Raw genomic sequence first — 19,072 nt, forward strand, 5'->3', positions numbered from 1 at the left:
ACAGCCTCTTCATTAAAATCCTGCTGCAGCTTCGGGTTATTTGCATCTCTGTTGCAGATAAGTCCTGAAAGGAGTCGTCCATTTCTTTCCTGTGCTTTCACACACTTTCCTTCCTCGAACCTGAAACCGTTCTTCAGTGAGAGATCGGTAACAAAGTCCAATTTGCACAGAATTAGGATTCCTGTGTTTGTGTGGACACGTACTTAATCCTCATTAAATTCACGAGGAATATCCTGATTATTCTTCAAACTGCTCCTATAAGTAGATCAGCTGCTTCTCTTATAACGCTGTTGAGAGGATGAAATATATTTATGTTCCGCGGACGGGAGGAATGTTCGCAGGAGGGAAAAAACAAATGGACGAGGTCTCAGGGACGGATAAACTAGACCAATCAGATTTGAGTATGTGGATCTATTGTTTTACATGACTCCCTGGGCCAAGAGATTGAGAGATTAATTCCCGCAAATAATAAGGCATCGATTACTCTTTGCCTGTATTTTATTAAACAACACTTATGTACAAATATATTTGTTACATGACATGTAAAATAGTACATCTCAACATGGTGCAAATGCCTTTGGGTGCATCTAGTACAAATATCCAAACTCCACTATGACTGTAGGTATTCACACAACACCGAAAAAAAACACACTTGTGAATTTCAAGCATTTGCAATGTTTCTTTTTAAATCAACGTTTTCAGTTCGACCGCTGGTGGTTTTACCGCCGAGACCTCGCGTCGCCAACTGTGGTCCCGCTGCAGCCACGTCGAAAAGCCTCAAACCCACCACATTCAAAGTACAATCATGCAGCTCCCTGAGAGTAGAGTTCACGTGCCACGGGGCGACTACAAAGCACCCTCCTCCAGTCATAGGCAGTCTCTGCACAGCGCCACCTGGCCCACGCGATAGTCCCTGCAGGGGCACAGGCGCCGGTATCGGCCACTGGAGCCGGCGCAGCTGAACAGCAGCGGGTCCCGCTGCAGGCCGCATTCCGCATGCTCCGCTGAGAAGGCGGGGAACAGGTGGTTCATCTCCGACTCCAACCCGTCACACTGGAGGTCCAGTCTGGAAACGAAGGACAGGCGAGGACGGGGGACAAAGATTAGAATGAACGGTCAGGACTTGAAGATCATTGTCACACAATCAGAATTCATATTAATGTTACAGTTCTGCCCCCCGTGAAGGGAGGTATGACAGTTAAAGAGTGCCCTGGTGTCTCCCTTTGTAGTTTGTGCTGCTGCATAATTGTGTAACTGCGAGTGCTAATGAGCCATGACACTGCGAAGAGGGAAAGGAACTGAAACCAATTTATTATTTTGCAGAATGAGCAACTCAAGAAGTCCACGATGAATCCAGAAGTAATCAATCGTGCGCATGCGGCATTGTGCTGGGACACAATGCAAGATGAATTTGTGTACACAATAATGGGTATAGTAGACTGGAAAAAAAAACCCTTTTCAACCTCTCACCCATTCATCCACCGACAGCAGAGGCTGCTATGAAGGAGCTAATCTATATGCTAAATTCACACACGTATGGTTTTCCTGCAGCTATTTGGGATCCAGGATCTTTCCATTTGTGCGAAATAACTTGGCGATCTTCCGATTAGCTTCCCGCTCACCCCCCCCCCCCCCCCTCAGAAACAACTGTCCTATGAGCACCCAAAGATCAATGTAAACATTTTTTTTTAAACTCCCGATACATGATGTTTACTTCAAATTCAGCGTTTAACGTTCAACGTTATTAAAAAAAAATCCCCTCCCCTTACGCGCTGAAGGCCTCCCGGATGTTGATGAAGCGATAGAACGCGGGCTCGCAGACGAGTCCCGCGGTCCGGCACGCCCTCACGCACGACTGGCCCTCCGGCGAGGCCAGGAGGCGCAGCGCGCTGAGCGGGGGCCACGCCGCGTGGGCGCCGGCGTTGGCGCCCCAGGTGAGGAGGCTGGAGTTGGGCGGGAGGACGAAAGGGCCCGAAGCGCCGGCGAGCCAGGACGAGTTGACCGGAGGGAACGGAGCTTCGGGGCGACAGAAGTCCTGCCGGGGCGGAACAGAGGGGGGAAGAAAAAAAGCGTTAGTTGTTGTATTGCAAACACTTAATAAAAGAATTGCGCACGCAGCTGTGGTACAATGACAAAAAGAACCGTTACGATCCACAGGCGCTTATCAGAGCTGACAAGACCTCGTGAATCCTCCAGGAAATGATACCCATGCAGCTACGCCAGCCAATGGGAAACCATGTTTGGAGGCGTAATTATCCAGCTGGGGCTATTCATAAGACCCAGGTAATAACATTTCCCCGACACGTCCCATTGGCCTTCGAACCCGTTTATTAAAACGAGCTGCCAGTGTCCAATAACTGGGATTCCGATCTCCCACTCCTAAACACACACACACACACACACACACACACACACACACACACACACACACACACACACACACACACACACACACACACACACACACACACACACAGACACACACACACACAGGGTTAAGAGACGGATATATGGGCCGTATGGAAATGCCACTATTTGGATTCATAATATTTTTCATTTTATTTTCCTCGTGGAAACGTATTTGGTTTTGGATGCTTTAATCTAAATTTGAATGTCTGGTAATCAATGACAAGGAACATGTGTACCTTGTGTATCTTGATTTTATAATTATATTCTATTTGAACTACCGCTGTGGACTCCCTCTGTAGCCATGGTGATTTAGGGACATTATTTATTAACAAAGCCGATATAGTTTCAGAAAGCACTACTTTCCTTCCATTGTATGGAGCGATAATAAGACAGGCACAAGTGGCTCAACAGTTCATCCGGTTTCTCTTACTGTGTTTTATCCAAACAACTCGATCTGCTTTGACACAACAAATGGAGATACTTTCCATTGCGTCATCGTGACTTTACCCAGCATGCCTTCTGACTTTGGTTGAGTTTTGAGACCCACCTGGTTCTGAATGTAGGCGTGAACTCTTTCAAGCATCCCCTCACAGGTGTACTCATACGGCAAGAAGGGCTTCACCTGCAAACACACATGTCCACACGGATGAAGAAACAGTGTGTCTGTGTGTGTGTGTCCTCAGAAATAAGAAAATATAATTACAGGAACAGAGCATCTGATAGTTAATCAAAGCTGACACATTCATTAGCGCGAGTGGCTTATATCATGCCATACATTAAAATCAATTACCTAATACATCACAGGTGACAGCTTTGAAAAGTGATTTAATTATGTTTAGCGATGACTTCATCAATATGTCAAGCGATGGATTCAACCGAACGCAGCCTTCAGGTCATCAAGTACTAGGAGGATGATGTTTTTGTGCGTCCTGTGTCCTTCGGGTGCCGTTATCAGCGTCGATGCGAGGGGCCGTCGCTCATTGTCTGTCTCTTTGATGACAGGAAATAGATTCCGGTCCACGGAGACACTGATCAATGGCTTTTCAGTGTTGTGGGGAACACGGCTGTAACAGGGGGAAGGCCGCCGCTGCTGCAGACAAACGGCTGCTTAATGTCTTTGGTCTTTGAAGGAGGCTTATTGCTACAATTTAAAACCTATATTCTTTTGATGATTTCGATTATCATGAACACATCATGAGACATTGTGTCAAGAGTCTCCACTGAGCAATGAACGTCCCTCACGAGCCCTCGAGTGAGAGATCTCACTGTTTATTATCAGGCCACTGGCACTCGGGCTTTAAACTGATAGATGGTTCTTTTTAGTGTTGTGATGCTTTTAGCGCTCTGTTATTACTTTATTTCATTCGAGTTTAATGAAATGTATCTGGCACTTCATCAGATATTCCGCAATGCAATTTTCCTTTTGGGCATATTTATGTAATGGATTCAGAGCCAGGGGGGGTGGGGGAAATGGTCTTTCCCAAACCATCCCTTTTTCTAATACAAAACATATTGGAATTATCTATTGGACAATTTGACATTGAACCGCGAAGGTTTGCTCATTAAGATTAAGGAATATTAAGCTGCCGTTACTTCCAATTAATTCTTTTAAATTAACAGGAAACTTTCCCGGTCCGACTGTGTGATTAGTGTTGTTTGTCCTCCCATACTTTATTGAAAATAACAATTTAAAGTTCCCTCTGGTTTGCCTCGTGGTGGGATATGTGCAATACAAATACATCTGCTTTTGTCTCCTTCACTCTGCCTCAATCAGCGGGACACACAAGGCCCATTCGAGAAAAGCTGCAGGTGCACATGCATCTCTGGCGCTGCGAGAGGCCCGCGGCGGTTTCTGGCGACAGATTGAGCACAGCGTGATTGATTAATATGATCTGCTGCATGTAGACCCAGGTGTGGGCACAATCTCCCTCCCGAGGAGCATAATATCTCAAGCAATTAGCGGCGCACGGAGCGGGGCCCAGCTCAGCACTTTTTCTGTACCGTGGGTTGCCATAATTAAGAGGTCTACTGAAAGGCTGAGGGCTCCAGAAGTGGGTCAAGTCAGGCTTTAAAGTGTGCAACAGCAAACTATTGAAATCATTATGCAGCGGAAGGCCGTCACATGACGAGGCCGGAATAATAATGCGCAATGCTGAGCCAGGAGGGAAAACACCAATAAATCAACATACATTCATCCTCATGATCTCACGGACGGTCGCATCAAACTCTTCAGAGTTATTGAAGTCGATGGTGATGACATGCGGCCTGCCAATGTACTGCTCTGCATAGGGATGCTGGGAGGACACCTGGGGAGGAATAAATGGGATATAACATTCACTATAAAACGGGTCAAGTTAAAACGCCTTGATCGTGATGGCTGAGATAACAGACAACAACCCACCTTCCTGGAGGTGGGCTTCCCTCTGAAGAAGTCATGATTCAGAGAGCTGTGAGAGGGATTGAACTTGGGCTGCAGGAAGATGCAACCGTTGGCTATGGCCTCCAGAGGGGCGGGACCTTCGTAGGGGAAGCCAAACCCGATGAAGAGCTGGGCGGGAAAATGAAAAAGGGGGAGGTGACGATGGAGCTATAAGCTGGTCGGCTCACGTCCAGGTCAACAAAACCATCTTCAGATCATAAAAAGCCTCACCTTGGCCTGTCTGAGCAGCTGCTGCAGCTCCTGCTGAGGCAGCAGGCCGTGGTTCTTAACAAAGGTGGGCACCTCTGGAGGACGCTGCGTCTCATAGTAGACCGTGCCGTGGATCTCCATGTAGCGATGCAGAATGGCCAGGAACTTTTCTTTTCCCTTCGTAATACACGGGGGGGGGGCAAAAAAAAGGCAGATGAAATGTAAACATGGGCACCGTGGAGTTACTGCTTCGTACTGATCGAGGAGAATAAACAGAATGGAACACAAACTGCTCCTGAAAGCGCGAGAGGAGGACAGCCCAAAGGTTTTGGGGGGGGGGCAGCAGCACGACCCCCGGCCTGAACCAAATGTGGTTGATGGACATGAGGCGAGCAGATGAAGAGACCCAACTGTGCTCCTCCTTCATTCGGTACCTGTGAAAGAATCCATGTGTATCTTGGGCGTCGCCCCGTGGAGACTATTTGTGAAACTGAATTAGTTTATCTCAAGTGTTTCTGAGGGAATGATATTAATTATTCACTAATGATGTGTCTTCAAGAAATAAATCATTTATAAATGTCATCCAAGTGTTATTCCTCGTTTTTCATCTTGGGTGATTTTAATTTTAGTTTTCGAGCGATGATAAGATAAGATAAGATTTCTTCTACTTTTGCTTTGCTTTGACAAAAGAGGAAGAAAAAAAAAATGACAAACCTCAACTTTAATTTATCTCATTTTAATAAGCTCCTCTATGCTACAATACGGAAGAAGTTCATGCTTTAGTAGGAGATCTGTAACTAAGTTATTTCATATATTTGAAACACTTTTGATGACCTGTCATTCAAAAGTTACGATCTATTCATCAGCTGAAGCGAAATATACATTTATTGGCATCTAAAAAAACAGGAAAAGTCTTATTTTGCTATTCGAACCATGAATAATACCAGTGAAAAGCAGGTGTACTTACTTGAAGCTGAGGGAATCCATCAGTGATGCATCATGGGAGGACGAATGTTGCATAGAACAGCAGCAGAGTAGCGAGAGGCAGGTTGTAAAGGAAAAGACAGAATATGACATCAAGTATTAGTCCTCTTTCCTCTCATGGGACCTTTACTCATCCCAAATCTCTCACATGAAACTCATAACCTCAAAAGGTGGAGGGAGAGGCTGCTCTCGGCAGGGGGGGGGGGGGGGGGTTCTTTGTCCGGAGAGATTCCAGGTACAACCGTCTTCACGCCGCAGATCTGTCGGATGCACAAATGTTCCAGCGCAGCTCGAGTTGCTGAGCGAGCCGGGGAGTGTTGTGTAGGAACAAAGCTGCAAGGTGGAGGGGGGTGGTGGTGTGGGGGGGGGGGGGGGGGGGGGGGTGCTGCAGCGTGCTTCAAAGTTACAGCGAGGAGGAGAAATCGTGCCAGCAGCTCGGAGGGAAAATTTCACTAAACAAAAACAATTGCTCCTCTACCATCACACTTTAGGCCGGATTCCTGGAGGAGGAGAGACTTGTTTGGAGGAAGTGGAACGTGGAGCACCGCGGTGTCTGATGCACGTTTGATGATGCAAGCGGAATGCGAAAGCTCCCCAAACTTTCCGTTTGGATTCACAGAACCTTATGAGCGACTGCAAACACAGGTTAGATGCACAGGACCCCACCCCCCCCCCCCCCCCACAGGGACACCAGGGGAGCTCCGGGGAAAAATAAACAGGGGACTACATTTTTTCCCGTGGGCTACAACCAGAGCTCGTTTTTAGCCAATATTTGTTTAAATTTAGGCAAATCAGCAGTTCCTGTTGGCAGTGTAACCCTCAATGCACAGGCATCTTGTATTCTATTTGGGACTAACATCAATAGTGGTGTTATCACGCTGACTTCAATCGCTGTTCTATTAATACTCTTCCGTCGTACCTCAATGAGTGGCCAATAACGCTGAACATTTTAACTTTATCCTGAAAGTGCTGCATTTGAAGGAGGATAAAACAAAAACACCAACATTGATCCTTCCGGGCGGATCGTGCTTCAGGCACAACGAAAGCTTCTGCTGGATGTCATTAATTAATAAGGCCCGTTTGGGAATGCCACTCTCCACTGCAGACCTAATACATTCCATTTGGTCTGGTCCATTTTGCTGCAAACTTTCCCCACGAATACAACAGAATCAGCGCCAGTGGGCGAGGAAGCCGTTCTCTGTGGGTTTGATAAGAAACGCGATGTCTGTTCAGCTGATACGAGGTCCCCTCAACGAAAGTCACGTGAAAGGGGGGGGGGGGCGGGGGGGGTCGCTGGGAGCCTCTTGAAAGAGCTGCCGAACCACAGTTACACAACCGCGGCACCACACTCGGCTTCATGTTGTGTAGCTCTTTCTCATCTTTCACTGGAAAAGCTTTAAAGTTACGGCGTCGTAGATGAGAGGTTACCCGAGTGCACCGCACACAGATCAACAGCAGAGAGTTCTGCGGGAGCCGTTCAGCCGACACTGACCTTCCACATGCTGGCGTCCTTGCCGTACACAACGGCCATGTTGTGGACCTTGTTCCGCTGGATGTTCCGCCGCTCCGTCTCGTTCAGCTCCTCCGCCACAAAACCCATGAAGGAGTTATCTGGAGTGTGTGCTGCCGGGGAGAACACAAAGCAACTGTCAGACTCCAACCGTTTTGTGTGGTAAAACAATGGCGCTGATATTTACATCCATTAGCTGGTTGACTTTCAGGATACGAAACAGGAAGAGGAAGAACATTCAAACCCGGGATGAACCCTTTGTGATGAAAGCTAAGAGACGGTCCGCGTGAGAGAAAGCGTGGGCCCACGTACGGAACATGGTCATGAACTGCTGGCCGCGCAGGTTCCAGTAGCCCCAGTTGGTCCTGTAGCCGTGCAGGGTGGCGTACTCCTCGTGGTTGTAAGCCGGCTCCGTGCCGAAGGTGTCGATCACTCGGATGTGGCACCTGGGACAAAATGAGAAGATTGAGCGCAGTGAAACTGTCTTTCAATTAAACCTAAGGGACACCGGTCAGAGCGGGAGGACATCGACCGGCACCAGCTGCTACTGTGTGAACCAAGGACATCAACGCCCCCCCCCCCCCCCCGCCACCACCCACTGAGCAGAGCTAACGAGCCCCGAGTCGGGTCACGGCCCCCCAGCTGGAACAGATCCCGACGCATCCTGGACAGGTCTGAGAGGAATCGGGAGTCGAAAGCGCGATCTCCGAAATGCAATTGAAGACGATGCTGAACTGTCACGATGCGCGCGAGTCTCTTTGGACGCACTCTGATATTCTCTCTGATGACGCGTAGGCGACACCGAAACATCTTTAAAAGACGTCGGGCCGACATCCTCCCAGATCAAGATCAAACGATTCTGTTAGTTTAAAACGAGCCTGGCAGAGAATTACATTAGCGCTTCATCAGCGGTAAATATTCACACCGAGAGGACCAAAATCAATTGATGTAATCCCGCCGGAGTCGGATCAATGCCCCGCCTCACTCATCAACGTCAGGGCGGGGGGGGGGGGGTTTAGAGTCCCGGTCTGTCGCTCGGTGACAGCTGAGCGGCGCCGGTCGATCAGCTGACGTGGAAGCGGCGCTGATCGGAGCGAGCGGAGGCGTCCTCTGAACGCGGCGGCGGCGTCAGCGTGAATTACTGTGAGGCTGTGAATCGTTTCTTTAGGAATATAATCTTCTCCGCTCATGAGTAAAATGTGGAATGAAACCCCCCCCCCCCCCCCGCGGTACGGCTCCATAAAACAACATAACAACATTACAGCCAACGTGATTATCGCCATTTACACACTGCTGTGACTTCTTCCCTGTTCCGTGAATACATTTGCCTTCCTAGGAGAAGTAATTTGCCCATCGTTTTTCTGTGTTTGGATAAAAACGTCATCAACAAGGCATTTGCTTTTTTGCTTTTTTTTGGGGGGGCTCAGTGGAGCAACAGCTGAATCTTCAGAAAGGAACCAACGCGGAACCACTCTGGATGGTGGACAGTCCATTTCAGTACACAAACTATATTTAAATGTGGTTAATATTAAATTAATGTGGTTTTTATTCATTTTAAAATGAACTTCCAGGAGGGTTGCATATAAAGAGCAGAGTTTGTGTGGGAACCTGCACCTGCTTGATTGATCGCCGTGTAAAGGAGGCCAAATTGAAACCCCTGCGAGGGCGAATTTTTGCTGATGCGCGGTGCAGTTTCCACCGGCCACTCAATAAGCCAATAGCAGAGCGCTGCAGCAATAAGGCAATTACTGGTAAGAAAGAAATGACTGCAACAAACAAACAACGCACTCAGATATATAGAGACACTAACTTGTGCTTCCTCAGCGACAGGCCCATGTGATGCTTCATCTGCTGCAGGCCGTGGTAGTCGGTGTAGATGAGGTCAAAGGGCAGGGGTCCGGTCAGAGGGCAGTTTCCTCTTCCCGGAGGGACCCCCAAAAACCTGCAGACAGGTCAGAGGGGTCAGAAGAGACAACAAAAATAACAGGAGAGAGGAAATTGAAATATCCACAGGACGGTGATAACTGGTTTCTCTGCACACATGTGGGTGCTCGAACAACAGCTCGGCCTCGGTCGAGAGACGGACTCGATGTAGAGGACACCAAGGGAGGACGTCAGTGTCCTCGGCGTCCCTCTGCCTCGTGGATGTTTTTTTGTTTTTTTTATGCCACGCTGCCTTTTGTCACGACGCCTTCCAAGCAATTACTGCGCAAGCGTTGGCCGCCGCAACGGTTCCTCTTCACGGTTCTCTCTTGTTAGCTTTGTTTCGGTGAAAAGAGAACAGACTCTCTCGGGAGCATGAAGGAGTTCATACAAAAACAACTTTGATTTCAACATTCAACATTGAATCCAGCTTCTTGTTTTTCCACACAAGGCGCATGGGTGAATGCGATTCTTGTCTGGTCGTTACACAACAGGTACGTGAGCTTGCGGGTCACTGCTGTGGGATTTCAATTTGTCCTCGTTAGTTCTGTTCCGTGAAGTGACCGAGACGGGCTTGATCGGACGCGATGAAGCACCTGCTGCCTGGGGAAGAAAAGCGCACGAATGAAACGAGAGGACTCACCCAAACCAGGAAAGACAGCAGATATAAATGTGTTGCCCGCTATGACAAAGTGTTGTTTGCTTTCAGCCGGGATCGAGGCGGGAAAAAGAAAACGCAACCCGGTGTGTCGCTTTTTATTGCAGGTGGTGGTCGACGCTTTGTCACACGTCAGCTGCCCAGGGCGCAGATCCGCCCAGGGCGCAGATCCGTGAGATACTCTGCGGTGCTTTAAACGTAGTTTACTGGGTGTCAAGATAACACAACGCGGGGCCCTTTGTGAATCCTTTGAATAGGATAATACACCCCCCCCACACACACACAAACACACACACACTGCGAAAACAAGAGTCTGTATCGATCGTTGCGTGGAAGCAGACACGGCGGCCGGTTCCCCTCCAGCAGGAGGGATAATGAGCCAGAATGTGTCGGTTCGACGGAGCTTCAAACCGTGGCTTCGTCCGTCGAAGGATCCGAGTCACTTACTCAGTGAAGTGAAGCAGTACGTACCAGGTCAAAGTAACACTTCAGAGAGCGCCGCACATGCCTCCCATTCACTTCCACCGTCCAACTGACTGGCTCCACTTTGTTGACTTTCACACGGCACGCTAAAAGCTGCACACGACACAGCGGAAACACACACGCCAAAGCTCTCTCTTTGAGGTTGAACGGAAAGGCATCCTGCATATTGCTCAATCACGTGTAGTTTCACTGATGAGTTGTGGGTCTGTGTTGCATGAATGATGTGCGCCTCACACTGTGTGTGTGTGTGTGTGTTTGAGGTTGAATCAGACAGTGACTCTGCGTGGCTCGGCTCCTCACAGATCCACTGAAGCTGCGTCTGCTCAGAGGTTTAATTGGATATATGCAAATCTAAGAAAACTTTAAGGCGAGAGTATATTAAAGTGCATTAAGGAGCAGGCAGTCGCATACTGTAACACACAAGCACACATCACACACACACACACAAAACCCTGTCTCTCGTTGTTGTTGTTTTCTCCATTATTTTATCATTATCAACAAATCCCATTAAGACACCACAACAAGTAATGAATGCAACACACACACACACACACACACACACACACACACACACACACACACACACACACACACACACACACACACACGATACGAGGTGTGTTGGAGTTGTTTTGCTTTGCTGTGATGGAAATGGAGTTGATCCCTCTCGGCAGCGTGAACGCGACCAGGAGCACGCGCGGCGATATTGAGCGTTGCTCTTCAAATATTAAAAACCCAATTACAGAGTCGTTTCAGCAGAGATCACACCGGCTGCGTCCTTCAGAACGAAGGATTATGTCTCTGTGTACAATTTCTAATTGTGTCTTTAACAGGTTTCAGACCATTCGGATGGGATCCGGCTGTTAAACATAGACTTTATCCGCCTCTGGCTGCACATACAGCAATTGTGAGAAGGATAAATTCAGCCTGTAGGTAAGCTGTGTAGAAGAAAAACATCCGTTTTGCCGAAGAGAACGACTGCAAAAAGAAGAACAAAAAGGCGCAAATATTGCATGAAATTCTCGAAACCATTTTGACAACCATTGGCCACAGTCTCTCCGTTTCACAGCTGGACACCGGCACCATGGCAACCAGAGGTTTCGGGGTAAAGGGAGGAGAATTGGACAAAAGAGAGTTACAGACCTCACTGTCACTACTACATTACAGGGTGCATATGTCCAGCGGCGAGGGGATTTGCCTGAGGCAGATTTACAGGTGCACTGGAAGGGCCCGAGGTTGGGGGGGGGGGGGTAATTGAGGGCGGTGGGGCGGCCTCGCGGTGCGATGGGAATGGTGGGAAACCAGGGTCCGAAATGCTAATCGACCACTCAAGGCTGCAGGATAACTCGGATGTCGAAGCTGTGATGAAATACAGCTTGTGCTCATTTTCTTTTCATTTTTGCATTCATGAGGAAAAGGTTTTATATTTCAAACGGTTATTGTGTCGTCAGCCACTCGTTTGCCTTTTCTCTGTCAGTTGAGCAGCCGTCTCCACAAGAGGGCCTCATTTTCTAAAAGTATCTGCAGAAAAAAAACCTGTGGGCGAAATTTGTTTGAACCTGTCCATTAAGTTGCTTAAGGGGCAACATATATTTAGAGACACTGAGCTTTTTAGGGCACTACAACTGTGACATTAAGGACCAGCACAGACGCTAACCTCAATTAGTCACCCTGCAACACCGAGCTGAAGAGAAACCCCGGAGATGTTACCTAGCTCGTGGCCTAGCCTGGCTATTTTTATCAATGCAGCTTTTTTTTGTGTTTAGTCTAACAGCATGGAGACAAAGGCACATCAATCAGAAAGGCTGCAGGGTGCGAGCGCATCAGCACTTACCGAGAGGAATAAGCCGAGACTGGCACAACAATACGGCTCTTTGTTGGAGCTTCCAGGGGAAAGACAGCTTTGATTTCACGTTTTTTTTTTTTTTACCACTTCACAGAGCCCTGCACATGCCTCTCATCACCATCATCATCATCACCAGCGCTCCGGCTGCAGGATTACAGATACAACTGACCCCCCCCCCCCCCCCCCACCCCCCCCAGTTTGACATGTGTTAAAATGATTGCTTAGGACCACTGATCACACAACTCCAACACTGTGTGTTCTCAGGGAGAGAGACGAGGGCAAAAATGTCCCTGTGTTAATATGCTCCGCCGGGTGAAGCCTGCTCGACATAATTGGTACGGAACCGCTCTCAGCCAAATGTCTTCGGAGTTCAACCAGAGCCACGGATCCAAACTGCGTGTAAAAACAGTGGGATTAGCCGAGCATGGGAGAGATGGGCCAGGTGGCCTCTCTCCGCTCTGCTCACAGCTGTCGCTCCAGCCGAGGGGCTGCAGCTACCTGCGCCCTCACCCTGACCCGCCGCCACCCCCCCCCCCCCTCCCACCCCCACGGCTCCGCAGGTGTCGAGGCGCCGCGCTCCGTCGCAGGCTAATTACCCACGTCCCTCTGGGAGGGGGGGGGGGGATGAGATCCCCGAGCGGAAGTGACAGCTGTCTTCGCCGCCCTCGGAGGCCTCGCTGCAGCCAATTCCACCTCCACCCTAATTACAGTAAACCGGGCCTGTGCTTCATCTCCTGAGCCGGTGTCACTGCTCTCCCTTTGCGTGCATCTTTCTCCTTCTCTTCATGTATTTACAGTCAACCAGTTCGTCCAACCAGCAGCGAGTATCCGATTTCACTATAAAGCGTCACGCGGCAAACGTGGACGCCGCCTCGAACGTTACATTTTCAATTCGCTGCCTAGTTGGAACCGGTGGTGGCTTTTTAATGGAGCGACGGGATTGGGACGTCAATGGCTCCACAGCGCCACCGTTTTGACAAACACAAAGAGAAAAGACTGCGATTGTTTTTTTTCGACAGCATCTGTCGAGATCTTCTTCAGTGGACGGGAGAGAGGCGGGAGGTGCGAGCATAAAGACGCCAGGCAAAGTGACTACTCTGAAGCCACCGGAGAGAACGAAGGTTGCCAATTAGAGGCAATTATGTGCCGCAAAGCAACAGCATGACTCCCACCACGGCGAAGCGCCCGCTGTGACTAATCTGTCTGCCGGCGAAAAAACTCGATACATATCAACTATCCAGTCCACGCAAGGACCCCAGCAGGCGGTTTAGTGATATTAAACGGTTTCTCTCTTTTTTTCTTTTCTCCAAAGCCTGGGCCTGGAAAGTGAAGAGCAGGACATGTAAATAGATAGAAGCCTGAGGGAATCTGAAGGAGCGCAACCCACATAATGATCCGTCAATTTGATATTGTGTGGTGGAGTGAGGGACGGAGAGAGAAATGTTCCCTTTTTATGTTCGCCAATAGTCACAGGAAGGGGATTTATGGATGTTCAGCTTCTACCATTAACAGGCCAATTCAAGATGGCCATAAAAAGAGTGGGATATGTACACTGGGGTTGGGTTTCGTGGGGAGAGTGAATATGGTCCGAGCCTGATAATAAATCCACTTGCCTTCCATTTCAGCTTCCCATTATATTTTTCTCTGAGGCTGAACATTTCATTTTCTGATGAATAGAGGCTGAAATCAGCACTAATGGAACGCCACGGCACACTTATATAAATGTACAAAGTCCATACAAATCCCTCAATGAAGCATATCTCTCTCTCTGTGACTTATATGCACACACACAGACAAATGGACATGTACCATATTCATCTGTTGGTAAGCATGAGCCCGAACCGCGGCCCGATGTTTCTTTGTGAGTCTTCGGCCATTTCTAAAAAACAAATCAAATCCAAACTCACCCGTGCAGCTCCTTGAGGGAGACGGAGATCTTGAGGTCGTGTCCCAGCACGTGGAGGGCTGTGAGGATGTCGGCCCACTGCACCATCTCACCCAGAGGCCCCCCCTTCAGCACTTTGGGGCTGAAGACGTCCCCGGACTCCTCGGTCAGAAAGCCCACATGAACTAGAACCTGGATGGAGAATGAAACGGCATCGATGTGTTTTGTTAACGCAGCGTGTGTCTCGCTGCAGAGAAAAGGCCATTGTTTCCGTTCTTTTGTTAGATGTTTATATTCAGACAGATCTCCAGTTGTGCTGGGGGACTAACTGACTGCGATAAAGGATTTCCATGTGAATAATTTCAGATACTTGGCACGGATCGATGATGTCAAATTTGACATATAATTGAGTGTCTAATGAATGCGATAAAGAAGATTGACAGCAAAGTCGCACTCCGGAGAAATACAATCAGCTGTGCGTGGAGTTGAGATGAAAACTGACCGGCGGAAAGCTAATTGATATGCAGAACGATGCATGGGCGCTTTAATTGCTGATGGGGAAGGATTGAATTTTCAAGCTGGTGAATATGAAATGAAATTAGATTTTTTTTTTCTCAATAATTTTATTCTTGAAAAAAGGCTCTAGTAGATGAGTGCAGTAATGAACACACGTCGTCTCCAACCTCTTCAGAGAGCCTCCCACCCACAAATCAAACAAAACAAATATTTATCGAATTCCCCCTGAAATAACCCCCCAAAATCAATTTCTGAATCAAATGCAGATTCATGTTATGTTTTGTGCTGACAAAACAGTTTTATAAAAAATACTTTCCCACGTTTCACTGGCTTGTCCAGCGTTTATCCGTCTGGGCTGAATTGGTTTACAAATTGGTACTTTTCAAAATTAAATCCATTAACTAGAAACGTTTTAATGCAATTTTTTTTTCAATTTAGAAACAAATACCAATCCAAATGTTGTCCCACACTGCTGGGTAAAGCACATTTCCCCATTTTACATAAATAGAAAATCCGCAGTGCTCACTGAACGCATACTGTTAGATGAAACTAATGAAATTTAGTCACTCTCGTCACTCAAAATAGAAAAAAGTACAAAGGGCCTAAAGGTGGGGGGGTGGGGAGGGGGTCTGTGTTTGACAGCAGCTGGCAGGTCAACAAAAGTCGGTTTTGCTCAGAAATGGTGTCTCTCTCTCTCTCTCGTTAAGGTTTTTCCACATGGGCACCAGCGGGAGAACCAGAGACAAAGTAATTAAACTTTGGCTCTATCTTATAAGCCTCGGGCCGAGAATAACGACAGCACCAGCCTCCAAATGGAAGAAAAAACACACGCAGCAGAACACCAGGATACTGTAAGCTTTTAAAGAACACATAAAAAAACACTACAAATGAATGTCTTTTTTCAAAGCTTTTTGGAGGTGCCTTTCCAGGTAGTTGTGTTTTTTGGGGGGTTTTTACGAAATAATCTGGAATAATTGGCTCATATCTCCAATAAGCAAAGCAGGCTGCCTTATGTAAAAGATGCGGAGTCTCTCTTTAATAGACAGAAGAGGTACCGTGTATATCATGAATCAGGTAGGCATAAAAACACGTGCAGCGATGTGGATCAGTGACTGTGTGAAGTTCTGCTCGTCACAGGAGGATTGACGGAGGCTCCTTCTCAGAAACGTTATCAGTAATTTCCTTTTTCTCAGTGTGAGGTGAAGGCTGTTACATGTACGCCAGGAGGAGCCCGATGTCATTTCACCAGGCGACTGTTCCAGCAGCCAGCGCTCCCGGATGCTTTGTGGAAATGTCAGCGATGACACGGCATGAAAGGCCTGCAGAGAGCAGATCTGCATCATCAAGCGTGTCCGTAACTCATCATTCTGCGATGCGCGGCAAGATCCAACAAACTCACTGGTGCTCTGATCATTTAGAAGCCTAGCATGTGGACATTAAAGGACTGTCTGGCTTTCTCACGTTTGATCCAAAACCTCCCGAGCTAAGAGGGTTTGTTTCTCTCTTTGATGCCTAAATTTGGAGCTGAGCTGGAGTTACACAAAAAGACAAGAAAGAAAACTCTCGAAAACCGAGACAAAAAAGCATTTTTCACTGGCTCTACTCTCGCAGTCTGTCTGGCTTTGAAAGGATGAAACCGCAACTCAGGCTCGTTCCCCGATTTCCAACTCCCTCCTCCTCCGGTGTGTGCAGAAGCAAGCTGGCGAGCGCCTCGCATAGTCACCCTCTGCTGCTCCCTCCGGTGGTGGCGCAGCTTGTCATCCAGCCGCCGGGCCGCCGCGGCCCACTGCGCCGCCATCCTGCGAATGCGCCGCTTCATGAAGCTCAGCGACTCCTTCCCGGCGCCCACCTGCTCCAGCAGGGCCCCGACGTCGGACCGCAAGACAGCCTGGGTGATAGGAGGAGTTAAGAGCAAAGGAAGTGTAGAGCTGACGCGCGCTTCGGTTCTTTGTACTTTATACTTCTCACAGACGATGAATGTGAAAGCACTTTTCAAGGAGGAGACAATACACGGCACAGAGAGTCCGTCTCATCCTTGTTTTGATTTCTGGATCATCCTCATATGTCATTTTACATCTCCTTCCCCCTGCTCACATACAACCAGCGCGCCACAACCAATACCGGCATGCGGGTCTTAATCAAAGGGGGGGGGGGGGGGGGGGGGGGTGGGGGGGGGGGTGGAAAACCGACGCCTGCCCGACACGGAGGTAAAGTATCCAAAAATCAATATTCAGAGCTGCGCTGCGCTCTCCCAAAAGGGGGCGGATCATCGCTCTCGAGAGCACGCCGTGTGCGGCTCGGAGGAAGTCCCGGGATTAGTGTGAGCCGAACGCAGGCATTAATTAGAGCAGAAGGTAGAACCGCGCAGTGAATTCACACCAGACCTGCCGGCTGTGCGTCACTTTGGGGATGGGGGAAGAGGGGAGCGGGGGGGAGTAGGGGGGCGGGAGACGGCGTTCATATCCGCTCAGGAGCTTTTGATCAGAAAATGAAGTAATAAATCCTCTGCTTCAACTCTGGGAAGAAGCTAAAAGCATTTTCAGCAGCATCAGCGTCAAGACACTAAAGTTACAGTCGCAGTATTTCAGCTGCTTCTAAAATCTCAATGGACCATGAGTAAATAAGCTCTGAACTATTCCCATTCAGCCGAAACGTGGTAAGGAGCCGTTGTGTTACCTGTATCTTGGGCGGAGGCTGCAAGGTGGGGGTGGCGGTCTGGTTCCTCCAGGCCAGTGGGGGGCAGAACCACTCCACCTCGCTCAGGTAGACCAGGAAGGAGCAGTCGGAGCCGTCCACGCCATAGAAGGCGTAGCAAGGGTCGGAGGTCCAACGAGCGCGCATCCACTACAAGTCAAACCCCAAAAAACACAAGTCTTCTAGAACCCCTCCAAGGTCACAACGAGGGCATCGGCAAGCCGCCACAGCCTGATTTAAAATACATTGTGTCCTGACGATCTGCTGTTTAATTTGATGCCTGTGGTTCTTCATCTCGGGGCACGAGCACACACACAAGATCCCCGCGTTAATTAGACGTTATCTGGGTTAAGCTGACGGTTGATGGTAAAGTGCCACAGGGAACTGGTACTCAATGTAAAGTTTTAAAAGTGTTGAAGTGTGTTTCTTACGGCTCCCTGTCGATAAAGACGATGGGGCGCATTAACCTGATGAAGATGTCAAACTGGCTAGATTTCAGCTCAGCTTCATTTAACACAAGGAGCATAGTTTTTGCGCATTTTGTCTTTTTCAAAAGACATTCACACGGTTGTTTATGCTTCTATTGTACATTGGCAGTTTCCTCCTGTGGCATCACCTGCAGGCTGTAATTCCTACAACGTATACACAGTTATTTAGTTGTCAATGTTATTTTAAACACAAAACTACACACATTTGATCATCTTGGAGGCAGAATTGAACCCGGTGGAAGATGTTGAAATAGCATCTCTTCCTACTGTCCTCGTGCAATTTGCTCTCAACTCTCAAACATTTAACGGCTGTTTGAAGCGCCAACCATCTCCCCACATTTAGCAGGACGTTTTCAAACCAGGTATTTTAGGGACACAGTGGTGGTCCTCTGCAGACTGTGTGTCGCCGCAGGGTAAACGTTAGATGTTGAGATGGAGGTAGCCTAGCAGCTAGCTTAGCCCAGCAGCTAGCTTAGCCTTAGCAGTGCTTTAAGTGATCCGTTTGCCACTCACCTTGTGTTTGACACGTGGAGCAAATCATCTGCACAGTTCTCTGCTGTATGTTGCGTCTCGGTTTGTTTTACTTCCAATGCAAAAAGCGCTCTCCATCTTGATGTAACGTTAACTGACTGCAGCTAGTGGCCGTTACGTTTCCGCGGTCAACTTCCGGGACCGGAAGTAAACCGGAAGTAAACAAACGTACGTTAACTATGTTAAAAATATTTAATTGCATTAATCTCGGCCACATTAATCACATAGATTAATGTGTTTATGTTGACAGCACTTCTTTATAATACATCCTCCTGTCATATTATTTATGTGTATATATTTATGAATGAGCTTGTGATGTTATCTTTGTTAGTTGTATTTGGGATTATTATGTTATATGTAGTTGTTTATCAATAACATCTTATATATGATGAGTTTGGGTTTGGGGATAGTGAGAGCTTGTGTGTGTATGTATGAGTAGGTGTGGTTTTTGCTTTTTGTTGTATTTTTATTCTATTTTTATTTTTATTATGATTATCTGTCTTATTTCATTGTAAC

General features: G+C 48.0%; 1 protein-coding gene across 1 annotated transcript in view; it reads right to left on the minus strand.

Moving 5' to 3' along the window:
• Positions 1-456: 456 nt before the first annotated feature.
• LOC119220229 (alpha-1,6-mannosylglycoprotein 6-beta-N-acetylglucosaminyltransferase B-like) overlaps positions 457-19,072 on the minus strand; it is a 30,534-nt gene continuing 11,918 nt past the window's right edge. Inside the window, exons 4-16 of the mRNA XM_062566197.1 lie at positions 18,127-18,169; positions 17,520-17,687; positions 16,567-16,731; positions 14,350-14,519; positions 9,343-9,474; positions 7,845-7,978; positions 7,515-7,645; positions 5,060-5,215; positions 4,811-4,957; positions 4,599-4,715; positions 2,957-3,031; positions 1,770-2,035; positions 457-1,066 (exon numbers count right to left, since the gene is read on the minus strand). Of these exons, the coding sequence (XP_062422181.1) occupies positions 868-1,066; positions 1,770-2,035; positions 2,957-3,031; positions 4,599-4,715; positions 4,811-4,957; positions 5,060-5,215; positions 7,515-7,645; positions 7,845-7,978; positions 9,343-9,474; positions 14,350-14,519; positions 16,567-16,731; positions 17,520-17,687; positions 18,127-18,169 (1,903 nt within the window). The 3' untranslated portion in view covers positions 457-867. The remainder of the gene's footprint in view (positions 1,067-1,769; positions 2,036-2,956; positions 3,032-4,598; positions 4,716-4,810; positions 4,958-5,059; positions 5,216-7,514; positions 7,646-7,844; positions 7,979-9,342; positions 9,475-14,349; positions 14,520-16,566; positions 16,732-17,519; positions 17,688-18,126; positions 18,170-19,072) is intronic.

The sequence above is a fragment of the Pungitius pungitius genome, chromosome 12 (genome assembly GCF_949316345.1).
Source record: "Pungitius pungitius chromosome 12, fPunPun2.1, whole genome shotgun sequence".
Taxonomy (NCBI): Eukaryota; Metazoa; Chordata; class Actinopteri; order Perciformes; family Gasterosteidae; genus Pungitius; species Pungitius pungitius.